Source organism: Gavia stellata, chromosome 31 (assembly GCF_030936135.1).
Source record: "Gavia stellata isolate bGavSte3 chromosome 31, bGavSte3.hap2, whole genome shotgun sequence".
NCBI lineage: Eukaryota > Metazoa > Chordata > Aves > Gaviiformes > Gaviidae > Gavia > Gavia stellata.
In genome coordinates, this window is record NC_082624.1 from 6397987 (window position 1) to 6419647 (window position 21661).

Here is a 21661-nt window from a genome sequence, read left to right on the forward strand (position 1 = left end):
GTGCCCACAACCTTTTCTGGCCCCTACCAGTTCCTCCTGCCAGCACAAAGTGGGGGGCACCAGGGGTTGCTCAGGAGAGCAGAGAGAGCAGGACTCCGGCAATCCCCACCTCCTACTGGACCCCATCATGCTGAGTTCCCACAGCCCCAGCCAGGGTGGGACTCACCACATTGGACACATTAGGAGAGGCTCCACGCTGCAGCAGGGTCTTGACGATGGGCAGGTGCCCCATGAAGGCGGCCACATGCAGGGGGGTCAGGCCGGACTGTGGAGAGAAAGGGGCCAGGAGCCAAGATGGGGGCTGACAGCCTTGCCAAAATCTCCTCCTGCCCCCTTCCTCCCCCTCCTTGGGGCATGATCCAGAGGCAAACTCTGGGTCCCCAGCCTGGCCCCAGCAGCCTGGCAGGTGAGCTGAGGGGAACATAGAGAGCTGCTGCCTCCCCTGAGTCGCCCTGCCCTGTAGGGAGCAGGCTGTGGGGAGATGCTGCTGGGCTCAACAGGTCCTGAGGCACAAAGAGCTCTAAGCCACAACGCAGAAGGTGCCTGGGGACCAGCAGAGGCAACAGCAGCGCTGCCTGCTCTTCACAGGCAGGAGCAGGAGAGCTGGGGCTGGGCTGCAGCGCACCTACCTCCGTGACGGCGTCAATGGAGGCACCTGTCTTCAGCAGCAGCTCCATCACCCGGATGTGGTTCTTCTTGCAGGCAATATGGAGGGGTGTGAAGCCATTCTGCAGATGGACAGATGGACAGTCACTTGCGAGAACACTCTCCCTCTCCCCTGCCACAGTCCTGTCTGCTCCTCCTCACTCACCAGGGCTCGGGAGTTGGGCTTGGCTCCCTTCTCCACCAGCAGCTTGGCCACCCGGTGGTGCCCGCAGTGCGCGGCCACGTGCAGCGGCGTTAGGTGGTCCAGGGTGATGTCGTCGATCTCGGCGCTATACTGCAGGAGCAGGCGCACGCAGTCCAGATGGTCGCCCTGCGCTGCCATGTGGATCGGCGACAAGCCATTCTGCGACCGTAGAGTGGGGCCTCAGGGCTGGGCCAGGAGGGGGACCAGGCATCCCACCCAGCCCCTGCCTCACTCCCCTGGCCACAGCTCTGGGGCAGAAGAGATGGCATGTTCCCCACAGTGCCACCAGAGAGGACCCCCGAAATCCCTCACCGAGACTTACAGGGGAGCAATGCTGAGCAGAGGGCAGGGCCTGAAGGGCTGCTGCCATGGGGCAGGCTGTCCCCAGGTCATCCCCTTCTCAGGGCTGGACCCTTTAAAGCATGCAGCCCACAGGCAAAGGGCTCCAGCTAGAGCCAAGGAGGAGGTCAGGAAGCTCCTTGCCCCTTGACAGGCCAAAAACTCAGCCCCAGCCCAGCCACGGGTGGCATCCAGCAACTGTGCACAGCTTGTTACCCCCCTGTGCTGCCCTAGGACCTGGCACCAAGCACAACCCCACAGAGTCCCATGGGTACCTTGGTTTTGGCTTGAATGGGAGCGCCATGGTCCAGCAGGATCTCTGCAATTCGCACATGTCCGTTGCGAGCTGCACAGTGGAGGGGGGTCAGCTCATCCTGGGGACAGAAAAGGGTTCAAGGGCTCAGCATGGGCCAGGAATGGCAAGGGTCCCCTCAGGCAGGAGACTAACAAGGACTTTGGACTTGTTTGCAAAATAAGGCAAAACTGAGCCTGCCCTCAGCCCCCAGGGCACACCCGCTGTAGCCATGCAGCCTCCTTTGACCTCTACATGCACCAGTGAAAAACCTGGTCCATCCCCCTAGTGCACCAGGGACCTTCCCTCACACACCCAGCAAGATGTTCACAGGGCATGCACTGGGCAGTGCTCCCTGGATGCAAGGAGCTCGGGGAGGGAGACGGCCCATGTACTTGCTGGTGATTCAGAAGCAGTCTCACCTTGGTCCTTGTCTCTATCTGGGCTCCGCGGTCCAGCAGCAGCCGTACCATGATGATGTTGCCCCGGCGGGAGGCTATGTGCAGGGGAGTGATCCCATTCTGACAGAAGGAACAGCAGTCTGTTAGAGGGAGCAACCCCTTCTCTTTCCCCCGTGGGGCTGCAAGGAGGCATGGGGCGAACAAAGGACAGTGGGCAGGGGAGAGCTAAATCCCTGCCCAGGGGCAGCACAGGGGAACAGCTTGTTCCACAGGGCTGGGAGAGAGGGTGAGCACGGGCTCCTGCCTGCAGCTAAAGACTCTGGACAGAAACTGCACCGGGCTCGCAGGAAAGTGCCAGCTCACGGATTTGGCTGCACCCATGGGACTGGAAGAGGCACGCCAACTGCAGGGGCTATAAGCTCTGCCCTGCAGCGACAGCACCAGCTTTCCCTCAGCCTGGACACAAGGTCCCAAGAGCTTCCAGGGATGCATGGCTGCATCCGACAGAGGGGAGGCATAGTAGAAAAGGCCCATGCTGGTTATTAATGGCAACTCCCCAACAGACATGCATCAGTGTGCTACCTTCTGCATGGTCCCACCTCACCAGCATACCCTGGCAGCTGATGCTGCATCTACATGGAAAGGAGGCACAGCATCTTCCTCCAGTGCTGGAGCAGTACCAGTCCCAGCAGCCTTCCCACTTTGCACTCACCTGGGGTGTGAAGTTGACACTGGCTCCACGGTTCAGCAGTAATTGGGCCACACTGAGATTCTCATAGTGGGCTGCAATGTGCAAGGGGGTAAATCCAGTCTAGGGGAAAGAAGGAGGGATCAGCCCAGCCAGACACATGCTCCCTGCTGAAAGGATGGATAAATACAGCACACCAAGCTGCTGTTCTCCCTGGGGATGTGGAAAAGCTCCCAGAGACAGGATGGGAGAGCCACACACCTTGGAGAGGACGTCAGCATTGGGGTCATTCTGCAGCAGCACGGCAGCTGTGCGAGTGTCATCGTTGCGGGCTGCAATGTGCAGAGCAGGCAGGCGGACCTTACCCTTTGTCCCATAGTTGATAAGGTGAGCAACCACGTTCTCATGCCCTTGCTGCAGAGCCACAGCTAGTGGCGTGAAGCCGTCCTGCCAAGGAGAGGCAGGTGAGGGGGGGAGAGCCAAGGAGCTATGACAGCACCTGGCACATCCAACAGCAGCCCCAACAAGCAGGGCCCTAGGGTCCTCCCCACGGATCTCACCTCTGTGGCTACATTCTGGTTGGCTCCATTTTCCAGCAAGAACTTGACAACTTCCAGGTGGTTTTCCTGCGCTGCCATATAGAGGGGTGTGAAGCCTTTCTGCAAACACAGGGCCGTGCACATCAATACAACTCTTCCTCAAGTTTCTCAAGCTCCTTGCAGACCTACACCCCATCAGCACCCACACCCCCAGCTCATTGAACTGGGGCAAAAGCATACACAGTGCGGGTGGAAAAAAGGAAAAAACTGGCAACAGTGGACCAATCATAGAGAGCTGGAGCCTGAGGCTCGCCACATCCAGAAAGAAACAGGGTGTCCTTCACAACAGCAGTCAACCCAGGAGACACTGTCTTCCACTTACTGCCACTACTCTCCCTTGCTTCAGGGACGTGTCTCCCGTCAGGCAAAAGCTGAAGAGCTTGCAGCCCCACCAGGCCCAAGAAAGAGAGAAGGAAGGAGGCACAGTGTGCAAAGCTGCAGGGGTTGCTGGAGACCTCATGGCTATGCCAGGGAGGCATCGGCCATGAGTCGTCCCAGGATCCGCTCAGCGTGCTTGTGTGTGCTGCCATGGACTCCCTCAGCAGAGAGACCATGCTCATCTCCCCGTACCCCTCAAGACTCCCTCCCCACCACTCACACACTCATCATCTTTCAGGAGTCTGGCAGAGCAGTCCTTACCCCTGAATAGGACTACAGAGAAACTGTAAAGGGCTGCTGAAGTGCCCTTGCTAGGCACAGTTCCCACCATGAGGACACCACCATCATGCATGCCGGGTGCTTTTCCCACCCCAGCCCAGGTCACTCTACCTGTGACTGCGCATTGACGTTTGCCCCGTAGTTCACCAGTTCCCGGACCACGTCCTGTTGTCCAGCCAGGGCAGCAATGTGCAGGGCTGTGTTTCCCTTCTGGAAGACACCACAGGGCAGCGCTCAGGAGCTGGAGCAGCCCTGGATGCTGGGGAAAGATGGGCCTGATGTGCTAACACATGTGTGAAGCGAGGAGCTGGCCAGGGGAAGCCTGTGGGGCCATGCAGCCCTTGCTCCATGCCCCATCCCTGCTATAGACCAGGCAGCTACCCTTCACATTTGCTGGCCAGGGAAGAGAGTGATTTCATCTTTCCCATGAAGTTACTGGCAGCAAAATCTGTATGCATTGTCAGGCTCTGTGTATCTCCAGCACCAAGAGATGAGGAGGGGAGGGAGGATGGGGGAGCTGAGCTGGCAGTCTTCAGGCAAAACTGCAGTGTGCGCGCCCTGGTAGCCAAGGCATCCCAGCAGAGCTAAGGGATGATAAACAGGCTGGAAAATGCAGACACAGGCTCTTCCGACTTCTGCCTTTGGGTGGTGTGGCAGAATGCCAGACTCTGCTCCGCATACCGAGCCCTGCCAGAGCACTGGGGAGGTGGCAAGCCAGGCCCCCTCCTGCTCTCACAGCCCTTCAGATGGTGCTGGAGGCTGCTCGTTTGTCAGCCCTGCTTGCTTGCACCATTGTCTTGATTGTCACCGGGCAAGAACCACACCCTGCCATGGTGATGCAAAGAGAGAACTATATGTTATTTACGGAGCACCAGAGCTCTCCAGGCTTGTGACAATGGTACCAAGGCCATCTCAGTGCTGCAGCACTCAGGGGCTGCCCTGGGGCAGTGAGGGCTGACCTGAGCTGGCAGCCAGTGCCAGCAGGAGATGGGAGTAAAGACAGCACTAGCAGGTGTTTTGGCTTCTGCTACCTCCCTCTTGAGCTCACAGCGGCCCCCATGGCCCGGACAGGGGACAGGCATGGGTGGAGAGGAAGCTCCCACACACCTGGAGGTGCCCAGCACTGCTTCAACTGCGCTGAAGTCAGAGCCTGGGCCCCAGGCCCCAGCGCAGCAGCACTGCCACCAGCACAGCCTTTCCAGGGGCTGAAAGCAAACAGCGTGAGTCACTGCTCAGCTGCTGCTGGTGTGTCTGGCAGCAATGGCAGGGTACGGAGTTGTGACTAATGTGACCAGACTCCCTTGTCCTCACCTTGGTCGTTGTCTCCAAAACGATCTCCTTGTGCAGCAGCTCCACCACCATTTTCACATGGCCCTCCTTGGAGGCCAGGTGCAAGGCATTCAGGCCATTCTGGAGGGAGCAAAGATGGGAGAGGGGCATTAGTCACCTGCTGAGGCTGGGGCCCTCCGGGGAACCCCCTACACGGAGCTCCTGTGCAGACATGACTGTGGGCACTTGGCCCACGCTGGAGAAAGGCCAGGCGGGTGGGAGCAGGAGCCGCTGCCTTGCCCTTGAGCCCTGCGCTGGCATCCAGCACCACAGCCATGGCTAGCTCCATGCTGCCAAGGCAACTGCGCGCAGCTGAATGCGGAGTTGCTGACTAATGCTGGAGGTTCCTCCATGAGCAAAACATGCGGCTCCCGTAGACGATTTCCTACGGATGGGTGGCACACAGCTCAGTGTGCGTGTGTTTGGCACCACAGGCACAGTCCTCCCTGCTCGTGACACAACCCTGATGTCAACTCCTGTCTTTGCTCAAGTGACTTTCCTTGGGGTGCCCCTCCCCGCAATTGCCTGCCCACAGTCAGGCTTTTCAAACCTAAGGAGCTGAGCTTTGTGTATGGCCCAGAGTGAGGATGCACCAGAGCTGCTGTATAAGTGTGCATACAAACCTTAAACTTTAAAGTTTACACAGACAGAAGTGCAGTGAGAAGCTCTTCTTGGGACAATGATTTTACCAAGCAGCAGCCAAATTTAATTCACAACAGTTCAGGAGCTTCCAGTCCAGCAGCTGGCTTCTTCCTGCCTTTGCAGACAGCCCACCAACAGCCCCATCCTGCCGCCCATGCTCAGCAGAGGGTCAGCTTTGCTCCCCCAGAGTTTAGCTGCAGCAAAGGGTGCAGAGAAAAGTGTTGGCTGTGCCACTGCTAAGCTCTACCAGTTCCAGGAAGCTCCCAAACAACTAAATTCACTTCTCAGGAACATCTCTGCGTGTGCCCCGGTTTAGCTCGCCTTTTTCCTACACATGGAACCTAAGCACTAGGAGCAAAGGGCTGGCCAGCGCCCTTTTAGCATCCCCGGGCTGTCAGAAGGAGGCGTCAGGCCAGTCAGCACCCTAGAGGCTGCTAAGACAGCTTCCACTCCATTATTTCTGATACCCTCTTCCACTTCCCAGATGTGAACAAAAGGGCTGGGATATTTGCTGGCAAAGAGGTTAAATACTTGCAGGCAATTTCAGATGTCACTTTTTCCCCGTAAGGCAAATTTGCCTTGTCCCTCACTTCTCCCAGGTGGATGCACTATGTTTACTCACCCCTACACAATGCTGTCACGTGGCAGAGAGACGTCAGCTCCCTGGGAGCACACAGTCCTGCCCAAGTACTCCACCTCCCAACCATCTGTCTCGGCTCCTGTAGAGTACTGGGAGGTCACTTCACAGAATTGCTTCATCCCCACCTGAATATAGGTAGGGGAGCAGAAAATGCCCAGGGAGGCTCCAGTTCCAGCCCTCAACACTCCAGTTAAACTTAGAACAGCTTCAAAAGTGTTATCACACTGGAAAAATGTTTTCCACCCTCTCTCACTCAAAGCACCAGCTGTCCAGAATCATGGTCAAAGAATCACAGATTCTTTTGCTCAACTCTGATTAGAGTACAAAGAGCAAAAACCTAAAAATCCACAGGCTTCCTCAGCACACCAACTCCGAAGTCCCCTAGAGCCTCAAGCACAAAAGGCCTGCTTCCAAGGGAAAATGAAGTGGGAATGCTGCAACACCTATAGAACAGAGCCACTGAAAGGAAATGCTCCGCAGCCAGGCCTGGCTACAACTGAGCCCATCGCGTTGGTCAAGCCCAGCTTGTTTGACTAAGACACACCTACACAACCCCATACAGATGGTCACTGACACCCTTACCTTCGTAAGCTCCCAAGTTGGAAATGTGGCTGCAGACACATACCCTTTTTCTCAGTTACACTCACGCAACAAACGCCTGGAGTGCAAGACCACAGATGCTCGGTTGCTCTCTTCAGCACATATGCCCTTTTACGCAAGGGATTCATAAATAACCTTCTGAATGCTGAAAACCTGTGAGGAATCATTATTCTCTGGCCTTACAGCAATAAGCACAATGTTTGCAGAAGACATTTCCCAGCGGCCCATCGATATTTCTGCTCCAGGAACAATACAGGCTGTTTTGCACATTTGCTGTGGCTTGACAGCTCATTTGACCCAAAACTGCCACAGGATGTGCTTAATTTGAAAGGTGCTGTATCCCCCTCATTAAGTGCCGCAAACACTTCCCAGAAATCCCAGTCACTGGCTGTCAATGCGACAAATGCAGCCCTACAGAAAACCACAAAAGGTGGGACTTTGCATGCAGCCTGTACCAAAGCAGGGCCCTGCCCTGGACTGCCCATCAGGACTGTGACTGGCCACCCCAAGAGAGACTATCTCCTGGCACCCGTGTACTAGCACAGCGCTGTTCCCCGCTGGTGAGGGTCCCGGCAGCAAGGTGCGCTCATCCTCAGGCCTCCAGCTCCTCATGGATGAGATGGGAGCATGCAGGAATTTGAAACACAAGAGAGGTGGATGATGACACTGATGCAGACAGCAGCGATGAAGGGGATGAAATCGGCGGGATGAAGATCAGATGGCATGTCAAGGTCTCTGCACTTGAGCAAGAATACAGGGCCTGTGGGATAGGTCTGACCACATATATCCCTCTTTATTCTATACAGGACATGTGAGGTTGGACCTTTCCCACAGGTCTGATATTCCTCAGAAGGAAACCCCAAAGTGCCATCTAACCCCAGGGAGATGGCAGGAACCAGTGCAAAGACATCACTGAAAGAAGTGCCTCATACTGTTGTAGCCACGTGCTCCCCGTCGAGGTGTTAAATCCCCTCACCAGCACCAGAAATCTGGCTGGAAACAGGACTCACAGCCAGTCAGTGGAGACAGCTGATGACTGACCGTCTCTCTGGGTGAGGAAGAAGTTCAAAGCCATCATCCTTAGCTTGTGGCTCGGTCTCCCGGTTTTAATTCTTTGCAGACCCCTCTCCAGAACCACATATTCCTCTGCACTAGAGTGGTACAGGAGCAGTGGACGTAGAAATCCTCCCTCTGCTTTTAGACTTCTCACCAGAAATGAGTGAACATCCGTGGCACGCTCTGCTTGTGGAGTCTCCCATCTCAGAAGGTATGGGCCAGCATGGCCAAACACAGCCCCCACCTACTCTTGCCCCTCTCCTCCAGCCACCCACAGAAACTGGCAGGAAGGCATTCTCTGAGCCACTTGTGAACAGGCAAAGTAAGATGATTTTTGCCCGCCAGGCTCTGCTCCAGCCTCTGCACACACAGAGCATACATGAAAGTGCCACACATGGCAGCATCCCCAGTCCTTCCTGGAGAGGAGAGCGGCACAGACAGCAGCAGCAGGATCTCCCTGCTCCTTGTGAATTGCTTTCCCAGAGGTCTGTAAGGGAGCAGTGGGTGCATTAAACACCTATTTGTCTCTGCTCATTTGTAGCTAAGTATTTGGAAGCAGGAGCAGTGTGACCGCTTCTAGTGACTGGCCTGCTGCTGCGGCTCAATTACAGGGGCTTCTGCTCCCCCAAGAGAATCTAAGGGAACAGCAGTTGGGTGTAACGACTGGGCCAAATTCTGAAATGAAGCCCAGCGACTTGGAGGTTCTGGCCAGGTGCAAGCATGCAATCTGCTCAGTGCCAAGTGCAAGCCAAGTCCTGCAAGCCCAGTGCTAAGAGCATGTCACAGGGCCTCTCCTCCTTTCAAACCCTGTACTTCTCCAAAATGGTTATGGGGTCAGAGCTTCTAACCCACCAACAGGACCCCTTGGAAAAGCTTATCTTCAGAGGACTCTGAAACTGAAAATTTTCTACCTCTTCTCCCTACAAGACCCCTCTGATCTAAATCCCATATGTCCCCATGCAGCCCCAGGATAGAAGTCTTTGAGAGTATCTGGATGCCGATTATGAACTAATAATCCAGATAATACAGTGATGAACAAAATGAGCATCTCCTGAGCTTTCCCTAAACCTCATCTAGTGTCCCATAGAGGAGAATACAAGCTGCAGTGTGCCCCAGGGGCCTGCAGAAGCCCAGCATCCCTGCATGGTACCATCAGTCAGAAAAGAAAAGGAGACTGTGACATTTCCTGGGGAAATCTGTCTGCAGTAACTGCACTGGCCACTGCAGTGCACAAATCAGTAGGTCTAAACTACGCTTGGTTTGGGGACTTGATACTGAATCAGGTGAATATACATTTGTGCTACCTACTGAGCCAGCCTCCCCAGCATCACTACTGCTCTGGAAAGCAGCCGACAGTGCAGTCTGTCTGTCCCACCTGCTCAGCCCAAGCCCCCTAAGTCTCTCCCTACAGCACCTACCCCGATTCAGGCTGAGCCACTTGCATTTGGCAGGTACACAGATACAAAATGTTCTGTCGACTATGTGCAAACAATTCCTCTGTGCCTGCAGCTCTCCCTTCCTGGGGCTGACCTGTCTTTGCTGTGGGCTAGGAGGGGCTCTACCTGCCCAACACCTCCCAAGCCACCAAGACTGGCATTTTGCAAACATCCCCTGCTTCTGTTAAGCTGCAGCTTCTGGGAATCTGAAAGCCTGATGATTGCAGACAAGGAGAATATCCCCAGGAGTGATTCCTGCAACGTCCCAGCCACTGTGCTGCACTGTTCACAGCTATTTGCTCTGCCCTCTGATAAGTAGCTGAGCCCCTTCCAGCAGTCCCGGTTGCTTGTCACCCTAAAGAAGCCTCAGATCTCCCTCTCTGCTTACCTGTTAATGCCCTTTGCTATGCTCTAGACAGTACTGCCAGGCTCCCCAGATCTTTACAGCTATTGCTGCCCTCCCTGCCCCAAAGACAACTGGTCCAGATCTGCCTTCTGGTCAGCCGTTTTCCTCCCCAGCATAGGACCTGTTTCCACCCAGCTCAGCTGCGGAAGCCTGCCCAGCTCTCATGATGCAGTCTGCCGTGTGTGTGGCCTCTCCCCTGAGCTCAATTCCGGTTAGGAGCTCCTGTGCCAGCTGCCTGGCACAGACAGGGAGAAGGGACTGCAGGTTGCCTGGAGCCTGGCAAGGGGTGGTGCAGGTGAGACGAGGATGGGGTCTGCCAGGACACTCAACTCCACACCCCAGGGATCCTGCCACCGCGCTGGCAGTCATGTCTCCATGCTCTGCCAGGGTGGTGCGCACCTATGCCTCAGCTGGGCATGCCACAGCTCTGGAGACATGTGTCTTTGCAGAGCAGATCATCCCCAGAAAATTGTGTCTGCACAGCAAAGTTGCCATTGCACTCCACCTAACACAGCACCTCTTTTGTCTCACCCCCAGACACTTCATCAGGAGCCAAGCGCATCAGGCACAGGAGGGGAGTGGGGTCAGGACAGGCAGCCTCTCCCACGAAGTTTTTAAACTTCCTCCGCCAGGCAACTTATTACCAGCCAGCTTATACTCTGCTTCGTGGCAGGTAGGACTGTGGGATCAGGGCAGGTGCTCCCAATCAGCTACGCAGAGCAGAGCAGCCACGGGGAGCCCTCCCTGCCTCTTTCCTATGGGAGCAGTGTAAGGAAGGGGTGCAGTGACTGTCACTGGGCCTGGGGGACCCACCTCGTGGCACATTTTCACATGAATCAGAGACGGTACCAGAAGCCCTGTGGCTTTCACCTACCTGGTTGCAGGTGTTAATATCTACCCCATTCCTGAGGTGATCCAAGGCTTTGTCCAGATTCCCAGATCTTGCAGCTCTCAAGAAACTGGTTGCAGCATCAGCCTTGGGGAAAAAAAGAAAAAGCATGAGACTCAGAGTCCCCCCGTTCTCCCCCATCACCAGCACAGGGACAGCTCTTCACTTGGTTGCAGAGAACATGATTACAGAGGAAGGGCAGAAAAGGCAGAGGCCGGGCAGGTCAAGGTGGGAACTGCTGGGACAGACTGAGGTCTCCCAAATCAGACAGGAAGAAGCAAGGCTGGGACCTGGACTTAGAATGAAGAGTATCCATATGACGGGGCAGGAGAGCCACGCGAAGTCTGCAGCTCATCCCAGCGGTGCGTGCAGGTTAGGGAGGAATCTCTAAGAGGACTCCTGCCACCATGGCAGCCTCCCTTGGCCCAGGAAACGCCTCTGTGTCCTGGCTGAGAGACTGCAGTGATGGACGAGGTCTAGACTGCAGCTGCGGTGAGCCCACCCCTGCTGTCCTCCAGAAACTGCTGGGTAGTAGCAGCGGTTAGTTCGAGTACCGGCACCAGGGACAATGACCCCGGCTGAGCGCCCTGCAGCCAGGAAAGTTACAACTCTCTCTTCCGACAGAAACAAGGCAGTGCCTCCCTGCACCACTAAGTCGCAGCCACCCCAGGCAAGGCACAGCGATACTTCAAGCAACACTATTTAGCAGTGTAAGGCAGCAAATGAAGGCCATGGGATGGCTCACCAGAAGCTGGAGAACAACAGGGTGGAAATGCAGTGACGTGGCTCTGTGAGGCTGGGACCTTGGACCAGTAACTATGAACTGGTGCCTGCCTCCTAAGTCCAGCCCAAAGGGCTCTCTACAGAAAAGAGCCATGAGACATCCATGGCAAGGGCGCAGGACACACTCCTCTGCCTTCAGCGCCAATAGAAAATCAGAACCCCTCTTGTACCACTCAAGTTGTGACTGACCAAGGGACCTCCTGTGCTACAAGAGCCTACATCCTGCCATCCCAGGCCATCCTGTAGTGCCCACAGCTCGGCTGCAGAGGAGCACCCAGGATGAGGAAGCTCCTGGACAGAAACTGGAAGCAGCATGGCCACAGAGGACAGCACTGGAGGCAGGATGATGCCCCACATGGGTTCAGGGCTCCTCTCTTCCCTTCTCTTTGCAACCTCAGCCATTCGAATTTGGACTTTGGAACTCAGCTGCCTTCTGCTCTCCTCCATCTGCCTCCCCCAGCCTATCCTTTCTGCCCGACCCTCCCACCCCAGAGAAATGTAGCCATGTCCTGGGCCCACCACCCTGCTACCCCCTGCAGAAGGCAGGCCCACAGACAGGGTGTACCGGCCCTCACTGTGCCAGGCACACCCTGCACAACTCAGCCCGGGCTCCCACAGCAGTAGCTGGGTGCCATGGCCCCTTCTGGAGCAGCCCAGAGGGACAGGTGGTGGAGGGCAGCACCACCATGCCCTGCCCTGGTGTGCAGCCGGGGGGAACACGTGCTGATCGCATGACCGCTTGTGCCAGCTGGCTCCACTCGCTACCACCTCCGAGGAGAACCCTGTCCATCTGGGAAGAGCCCCCAGATTCACAGCAGAGCTGCCAGCTCTGTGGAGGGTTGTGAGCACAGAGGAGACACAACGTGGCGCCTCACCGCTCTGCTCACACAGGATGATCTACTGTAAGAGGCAGAAGGCAGCACCAGCGCTGTGCTCAGAAGCGCACGTTTGCACTTTGAGCCCTGCGTGCTGTCTGGGGTCTAGCGAGGAAACACTGACAGCTTCAAGCAAAAGGTTGAATGCAAAGAGCTTTTCCAACTCCAGACCCTGCTAGAAGCCTCTGCATCTCAGGTCAGTATCAATGACAGCGCAGCACCTCAGCTATGCTGCCGGCATGCCAGCCACAGCACAGGCGTTGAACAGCAAACCCCTTGGAAAGTCAAAGCACAGCTCAGCCAGGCTCTCCCACCCATGGGACACACATGGAGCTGCGAAGATTAAAATGGTAAAACTCTACAGGCTCCAGCGGCAAAGGGGCTTCTGAAGCCTCAGCATGCCCAGCAGCAGAGACTACAGGCAGAAAGCAAGCAGAAAAGCAAAGCGGAGGTCTCTGTGGGCACGAAGAAGTGCACTGTATACTCACAGCCACGTCTGGACCGGACCTGCCCTTTCGTGCTGCCATAGTCCGGCACTTCAGCTGAAACCTGAGCCTGGTGTCCCCTCTCTCCCTCCTTGGTTATCTACTCCCCAGCTTTGAGAGAGCCAGTAAGTTACATTGCATTCTGTCTAAAAATACAGGCTCCCTCCTCGCTCCAATGCAGACCCTGCAGGGATTGCCAGCCGCTAATGGAATTTGTTCATTTTCTCTCCATTATTGTGTCAGACAGGATATTTAATACCAAGCCGCCTCCGGAAAGCAGATGACTGCTGCCAAGCGCAGGGAGCGGGTCAGAGCTGCAGGTACCACCTTGGGAACAGCAGAGAAAGAGCAGCCCCACAGACATGCCCAGGAGCCTGGCATTTCACAGGTAACACCTGCCACAGAGGAGAGTGGTCGCGGTTCCCTCCCGACCCTCTGCATGCTGGGGGCCAGAGCCTTGGAGAATGTGCTGAGGCTTGAGTGCTTCAGAGGTACTGCCCTTCTGCTCCCCATGCTCAGCATGCACCTTTCAGAGATGCACAGAGAGATGCGGGACATCAGACACCAGCAGTCAGACAACACATGCAGCCAGAGAAGAAGGGATAGCTCAGCTCAAAGGGTAAAAGCACAGGAAACAGATCTGCAGTCATATTGCCCTTCTGATGTCAGTGTGCATGTTGGGACTACCTACCTATTATTCAGGGGGCATTAGTTCACAAGAGCTCGCTTTACTTTGGGGTGTCACAGAGATCAAGACAACACTAGATTAGCCAGGGAACTGAAGTAGGGATTGGGTCACTGCCATCTCCTGAATTTCAGCAAAAAGGAGCAGTGACAGCAAGAAATGCAGAGACCCTATGGACACAAGTAGATGTGCATATCAAAAAGATAAACACACATATCCCTGTTGGCACAACACCAATGTACCTAAACACAGACACACACACATTGCACAGTTACCATCCACTAATAAGCACAAAGCGTAGCATGGGCACGCTACATGCACCCCCAGTATTTGTACACACACGCAGTCACTTGCTATCCATGTGCCCCAGGATATAGAGCAACTGCTTCCCGATGCAGAGAGTGCCTCTACTGGTTTTCCTTTCTTTGGAGTTTGTAGTGTTTCTTTCCCTTCTCCTTTGCCTTCCTAGCAATTTTCCAGGAAGGAGCTATGCCGGGGGAGAAAATAAACTGCCTCACTTGCTATCGTGTACCTCTTGCACTCTTACATGACTGCTAAATCCTGCACACAGGTGTTGTGCTCCACAGACTTGCGGACATTCAAGCTGTGAAATGTCAGGAGGTTGCTGCCAGCAATTCTCTGAGGGAGAAGCCTCAGATACGGACTTTGTAAAGTGCTCCAAGACCTTCTAAAGTAAAAAACATAGCACAGCACATTGGACTGTGCTTCTATTCTCCTTCCCTTTCTTTTCTTTCAGGAAATAGCTCCCCTTGTCTGCTGACAATCTGCATTTTTCCCTTTCCCTCTCCTGGCCCTGATTAGTGGCTTCCTCTGTTCCTGTTCACAGGCGTCTTCCTGCTCTCACAGCCTCGCCCCACAAAACATTATTGCCACTGGATGAATGTCCTAGCCCCTTCACCCCAACATGAGAAGCCTGGACCTGACCAAGCTCATTGCATCGTAGCCGTGGCTAAGGCAATAAGCAAAGGGGAAGTTCTGCCAAACCAGAGGCTCAGGCTGGATTTCAAGGGCTGCAGGCGGAGGTTCAGTAATCCTCCTCTGTCTTTGGGCTGTGGTTGGATTCCTGCTCTAATCTCTTCTGGCAGTGCCTCGCTTTCACTCCCACCCAGGGAGGAGCTCCCACCAGCTCCTTCTGCACATCACTGATAAAGGAAGGGAGGGTCTCAGCATTGCCTCCTTCTGTGAAGGTGGCCACACTTGTCAGGAGCCCACTCTGTACAAGCTGCTAAATGCTACACGTAGATCATTCTCAAGTGCAAGTGAGTTCAGGGACTTGTCCTGATCTCACAGTGTTTTCTGGGACACAAAGACGGGCAAGAAGCAAGTTGCCACACTGCTCCAGACTGGCAAAAGGCACATGTGCATCCTGCTACGCTGCCCTCTTTACCTTGTCTGCCCACTTGTCTCTTCTATCTGCAGGTCTTCTGCTGGAGTGACGAGGCAGCCTGAGCAGGGACTGCAACTCCTTCGTTGTTTATACAGCACGCGGCATGAGGAAAGGCTGAGCTAGCTTCTTGCTGAGGAGCTCCAGAGGAGGTGAGACCCCTTCGTTGCAAGGATGCGCACACAGGTCTGTGGGACTGCCTGGGAACATGTGCTGCTATGGACAGGGCCAAAGATGCCAAAAGAAAGGGACTGGGCACCCTTTCCAACAAGTCTCTGACTCCAGCAGTCCCTGGAGAGCAGCCCTGCCCATGCCACACAACCACCAGGCCACAGTACAGGCAGGTGAGGGGCAGCACACCCAGTCAGAGGCTGCTAGCATCCACTAGACCTTCTCGCTGCCTGCAGAAACAAAGTGCTTTGACACTTAAAACCAGCTGATTCCCTTCTCCATTGCAAGAGCCGCAAGGACTAGTTGCAGAGAGGGAAGAGTGGGGGAGCTTGCGGTCACTGTGAGTTTTTTTGAAATGGGCTGTATTTTCTTCACTCTCTACCCAGAGGTATCACACAGCCACAGCTGCCCTGCAATTGAAACATGTAGTGCTACAGGGAATGCCCAGAGTCTCGATTCTCAGTCACATCATTCAGCCCCTGCCTTTCCCCTTCCCTGGTCTCTGCCGCGTATCTTCAGAGTCTCTGGTCTCAATGAAGAACAGTGCTGCTCTTATACCAAAGAAGAGGAATTGCAATGCAGACTTTGAAATAACAAATTACTTCCCATGCCTTGGGGAGCAAAACACTTTCTGCCAAACAGCAGTCAGACGCAGTGGCCAGGAAGTTTGGGTCTGCTTTGCTGCTGAGCCACGCGGCTGACACCTGCATGGGAAGAGAGGTAAGCTGGTTGTGTGGCAGTTTTGCCTTAGTCCTTGCATGCCAGAGGCAGAAGGATGCAGACCAGGCCCATGTACACCGCCCTTGGGGCAGGCACCCTTCTGCCAGCCCTGGCACTCGTTCAGTTTTGTTTCTTCCAGGCCTAGCTACTGGAAAACATTGCCAGTGAGGAGCATCAGGCTTTGCTGCATGAAAAGCTTCCTATGGCTGCTCTTTAGCAAAGATCCTGAAAGCAATTACACCACTACACAGGTTTCTTGCTGTCTCATGAGTTTTGCCACTAATGATAACTCTGCATCTTCAAACCCTTTTGTCTCTTTTGTATTCTTTGGAAGACATGTGCTCCTTCCAGCAAGGAGCTTAGCAGCTCCTGCTCTGCACACTGCAGGCATCTGTTTGCAGCTCCATTGTTCTAACGCTCTCTCAAAACCCCGTATGAGGAGCAACATGTGCCACCCTTTCTCTGGGATACATTAGGAGCAAAGTCAGCTGAGGCATCTTGCAAACTGGGATGTGGAAATGTGTGAACAGCAGAGAAACAGCATCAGGAGGGCCACGATCTCTTCCGAGAGTCATGTGCTGCTGCTAAGGGGAAGGCACAGTTTTACCATTGGCCCTGCCTCGGGGAGGCAGCAGTGGCTTTTGGCCCTGCCAAGCAGACGCATTTCCTCCTGTACATGGCCAGTTTGCCAGTGAACAGGGGGAAACAGAGCCAGACTGACATGGGCTCATGGAACAGAGGACAGAGGAGGTCCAGCAAGCAAACACCTGGCAGGCTGGGCAGCACACGATCACCCCAACAACCCAAGAGCCCCAGGACCAGCAGTGAGATGCAAACCTGAATCCTGGCACCAAAGCCACGTATTGCTATGGGTATCCTACCTAGATGGTGTGGAAAGGTCCAACTCACATCTAGAAGGTCATCCAGTCACTTCCAGTTGCTAATGCCAGGGTGCTGGAACCTAACGTCAGCGCTGCCAGCTGGAGAGGTAGTGCACTAAACCTTGCAACAGCCCTTGACGTTTGCTTTGACATGTCTTTGCTCATGTGGGCTTGTGTCCAGTAGTGGGCATGACACTCACCTTTGAGGCATTATTTCCAGCAGAGACAGCAAAACCTTACATCAGTGCAGTGGTTTACTTTTAAGCAATTGCCCAACCTGGGGATTTCTCTGGAGCCAGAGCTCGTTTGGACCTCCCTGCCTTGCAGACATCAAGTGTCCAGATCTGCAGGTGATAACCTGGATCCTTTCTCATCAGATGAGAAGAGTGTGTCAGTCCTGAAAACACACTAAAACAGCTGCTAAGATTAAGAGCAGTCAAAGATGGCACCTAGGGTCTCTCTAAGATGATCAGGGAAGATCAGGAAAATTGAATTGGAGATTCAACTCAAAATGCCAGAAACAGAAATCACACCGTCCACCTTGCAGGAACTTTCTCTCCTATCTGTATTCACAGAAACTTGACACTCTCAGTGGTCCCCGCAGTAGAAACAAAACCTACTGGCAGGTTTCTGCGTTCTGAGTAGAAGACAGCATTCAGCAGAGCACAGCATCTCCAGAGAGGCCATAGTAGCAAAGCCTCAGGCAGGCAGCCAGCAGAGCACAGAGAACAGGCTACCAGGCACATACTGCAAACCCAGATGAAAAAGAAAAGCAAAAGCAGCAGGAAAATTCATCAGATAAAAGGATAAATCCATATGCCCAAATTTCATTCTCTCATCATTCTCATCCCTGCCCACATGATTTAAGACAGATAAATCCATATGCCCAAATTCTATTCTCTCATCATCCTCACCTCTGCCCACATGATTTAAGACAGGTCTGCAGACCTTAATAGGACTGATGATAGTCAAGGCACCAGAGGTCATCTCTGGAAGGCATCTGCCAAGCGAGTTTGTTCACCTTTCATGCACTGGCCTGAGTAAACCCTTTGTCCATGCTCTTTTCTGCTGAGTGGAGATTTCACAATAGTCCCAGGCCTCCCCCAAGGCATGTACCATGGAGGCCAAGGGCTTATATGCCCAGCAGAGATCCGCAGACCAGAATGCAAGGGGGAGCCCAACCATCTTGCAGCAGGTGACTCGGAGCATGCAGGAAATGAAAGATCTGCTCATGTTCCTGCGGCAAGGGGCTGTTAGAGCTGGAAGAGAACTCAGCACAACTGGCAGAGGAGAAATCCCAAAGCGAAAAGAGGAGGGGCCGCGGCAGGTTTGTGGGAAGGGAGTCAACTTGTCAATTAGCGTTTTGGAAGTACTGGAGAGGGGGCAAGCTTTCAGGCACAGGCACCAGACTGGCCCCTCCATCATGCGCAATCCTCCATCATTACATAATCATGAGTAATTAGCTTTCGGAAAGCCCATTTTTATGCACTCTTAACAAGAGAGGTAGTCCTGGACTGTCACTGGTGGTGCAGTTCAGGGCCAAGGTTAACGCGGGCCCTGCTGAGCATATTCAGATACAGACAGCATCTGTGTTGCCATTTGGCTCCTTCCTTCCCCCCTCACAGGTCCCCTTTGCTGGCTGCTGAAGCTGGAACAGGTTCAGGACTGGGAGGAGGGTGGATACCAGGAACAGCTTAATCTGCATTGAGCAAGGACTTGGGAGCTGCCCCTACACAGCAGACTGATCCTTCTGATAATGATCCCCTGGTGCTACAGCCTACAGCTCTATGAAAGCTTGCCTCTGTCAGTTCCCGCCTGCTACTAATGGATTTTCTAAGTAGTAGCATCAAGATCTTGTTCTGTCATTTGTAAACCATCACTTCCCCAGTGAAGTACACTGCTGGGTCCAGCAGCAATGAGTGGAGAGAGGACAGGGGCTGGTCCAGAGGTCTGAACAGGAAGCTAGAGACCAGGACACCGTTCCTTTCACACAGAGCCAAAACAAGGCAAGAATTAACACAGCTACTGCTCCTGCCAGCTGAGGCCACGCACACCCAGGGGAAAGCTGTCACTCTCCTTTGATGTTAGCAGGAGCCTCTGCTCTCTGCATATCCTGAAAAAGAAAAGCTATTTTTACCTCACCAGAAAATATATAGACTGTGACTGAAGGCAATACACGAGAGCTTTTCGCCCAGGCACTACACCTCTTCTAACAACATAATAGGGTTTACAGCTGCTGAGAGAAATGCAGCAGCACTGTAACTGCTTTTTGTCTCTTACTTTCCTAATGCACATCCTTCCTTGGACCATGACATGGCTCAGGCAGGTGTGTGCAATGAACACCGGGGAGTTGAGAGGGCTCCAGCCAGTTGCCAGTGCAAGGGGGAAAGCAGAGACATGCTCTGAGCCTGCCTGATGCAAGCCAGGGACTAAGGCACACCTTGCAGGCCAATCTCCAGCCTGTCCTGGGCTCTGGGCAGTGCCTCTGCACTCAGGAGATGCGCTGGAGTCCAGACTGTGCCAGAGTCTGCCCCAATGATTTGTGGACAAACTTCCTTCTCTTTTCCTGTGATCCTTATAAACTGCTCCTAATTTCTGCAGTCTGTTCTGACTCGTTCTCTACCTCTGCTTCAGCAGGGCTAGTCCACACCTGCTTTGCCTGTCTGCACGAGCAAAAGCGCTGAGAAGGGGGCTTTCTGCTAGGATCTGCAGGCTGTGAGGAATCGCAGTACAGTCCCTGCGCCATGGCTGCAATAGATTCACTGCTAGCAGCGTTCAGCCAGGCTGGTCTGGCCAGCACTCGGGGTGCAGCCTCCGGAAGCCATGCAGGGAAGAAAGCATTGACAGGAAAGCACCTGAAGCACAGGCCTGGCAGTATGTCTCTGCCAGCTGATCCCTGGTGAGGACATGCGAGCAAAGCCGTAGCAGCACAGCCACCTGCTCCTCAGCAGAGCTAGTGCAGCACTGTGCCTAGAAAGAAACGTCATCCTGTGCACCTGTCCCAGAGCTTCGGGTGGGTAAAATAAGAAAGATTATAACACAGAAATCAACATTTACCATTACAATACCACAAAAACCCCAACACTTGGGGCACTTCCCTTCTGCCAACAAAGCAGTGGTGAGAAGGGTGAGGCGAGTACAGCACCGGGGGGACCTAGCCATACTGGCTTTGCCACTGGCTCCCAGCATGACCTTAGGCAAGTTCCCAGCAACCTAAGAAGGGCAGAAAACCCCTTCCTGCCATTCTATGGTCCATGCAGCTGCAGTCTTTTGGGGACAAGGGCCATTTTCTCTGGACCAGACTTAAGTCCATGTTACTGGCCAGGATACTCCTCAACTCCCGCGTGCAAACCAACACCCTGAAAACTGACCTGATTCCTCTTCCCCTAGTGCTGCCCAGCAAGCCCCTTACCATGCCCAAGTACTCACCCTCAAGTAATGCAGGCATGGCATCGCTGCAGGAGAAAGTCAGCTCACCCTGGACAGCCAGGGTCTACAGCTCTGATCAGCCCACTTACACTGAGTGCTGCAGCCAAACCAAGTGTGAGCAGCCAGTTTGGAAGAGGTTTATCAGCCGCAGGACTGCACCCTATCACCACTCACACTTGCCTGCCTGCATGCCGGCACAAGGGGGAGGCTCCTGCCTGGAGTCTGGAGATTACAGGTTGTCCCACGTCAGGGGCTTGGGGACAGCTGCCAGGCTGGACACGAAGTGTTTAGTGAGTGTCATGCCTGAGGCACACTTCATAAACATATCTGTGAGTTGTAAACAGGGAAGAGCCCACGTGCGTGAACCCTGCTCTTCAAACAGTACAAGGGAAGAGGAAACTTCAGAAACACAAAACAAAATGAAACAGCTCTGTGGCCAGAACCACACTGTCTCTTGGTCTGTGCTGCAGAAAGCAGGCTGGGCCAGAGGCAGTTAGCAGAAGACCCCAGATTGTTCACTGGTCTCTGCAGACCTTGGCTGGGCACAGTCCCAAATGAAGGACGCCAGGGTGGAACTGAAGTGGCAAATGAGGTGTAATGACAGCAGCTCCAGGCCCTTTGTAGGGCCTGGAGCCTACTGCAATACAATGAACGCGCCCCTTCCCCCCTTCTACCTGCACAGCAGACTCCTGCTCCAGCATCCCTTCAGGAGATCCTTGCTTGCAGCAAGAAGGCAAGGGGTCCACAGTGGTTGGTGCATGCCCTCTCTGAAAGACACGCAAGGGAGTCACACCAATTGTTCAAAGGAACAGACCTCCTGGAGACCGCTCCCATCCCACCCTCTCCTCGTGCTCAGGCTCAGAGTGACACACGCAGAGCGATGCTCCCCTGGCACTCCGGGCTGGCAGGAGGCATCCTTCTGCTAGTATTTCGCTAACCCCATCTTGGATCCAGATGCTAAACTGGGGCCATCTTGACAAAGCACTGGAGGACTGCAGGGGAGCCGCACTGCTTGGTTTCTATTTCTAGCTACCATTCACCTGGCCCTTTTTGCAAATTACAGGTTCAAGAAGGCCAAGGCACTTCCTCCCAGGCACTGGGGCCAAAACAGTGAATGCAAGGCCATGAGGTGATCTCACCTGGAAAGGCCTGGGCAGCATACAGATAAATACAGCTTGTGACACTTGAGCTTCAGAGAGAAAAAACAACAGCTCTGCTACCTGTATCTCCCTAGGGAAGGCCCGTAAAACAGCCCAGCCCACCACTGGGAAAGCTTATATCATCTGAGAGGCAGGAAAAGAAGATCAAGAAAACCTGTTAGAATGGAAAAATGCTTTGCATTACATAGAAATTGAGATTTTCATACTGAGCAAAGGCCACGTTGAAGCATTAGAGCAAAGCAG

The 21661-nt window shown here is 54.2% G+C and overlaps 1 protein-coding gene across 1 annotated transcript in view; it reads right to left on the bottom strand.

Annotated features, from left to right (window-relative positions):
- Nucleotides 1-21661, bottom strand: part of ANK1 (ankyrin 1) — a 66127-nt gene that overhangs the window by 18217 nt on the left and 26249 nt on the right. Inside the window, exons 2-12 of the mRNA XM_059831601.1 lie at nt 10810-10911; nt 5138-5236; nt 3938-4036; nt 3131-3229; nt 2832-3017; nt 2595-2693; nt 1904-2002; nt 1465-1563; nt 812-1009; nt 630-728; nt 167-265 (exon numbers count right to left, since the gene is read on the bottom strand). Coding sequence (XP_059687584.1) covers nt 167-265; nt 630-728; nt 812-1009; nt 1465-1563; nt 1904-2002; nt 2595-2693; nt 2832-3017; nt 3131-3229; nt 3938-4036; nt 5138-5236; nt 10810-10911 — 1278 coding nt within the window. The remainder of the gene's footprint in view (nt 1-166; nt 266-629; nt 729-811; nt 1010-1464; nt 1564-1903; nt 2003-2594; nt 2694-2831; nt 3018-3130; nt 3230-3937; nt 4037-5137; nt 5237-10809; nt 10912-21661) is intronic.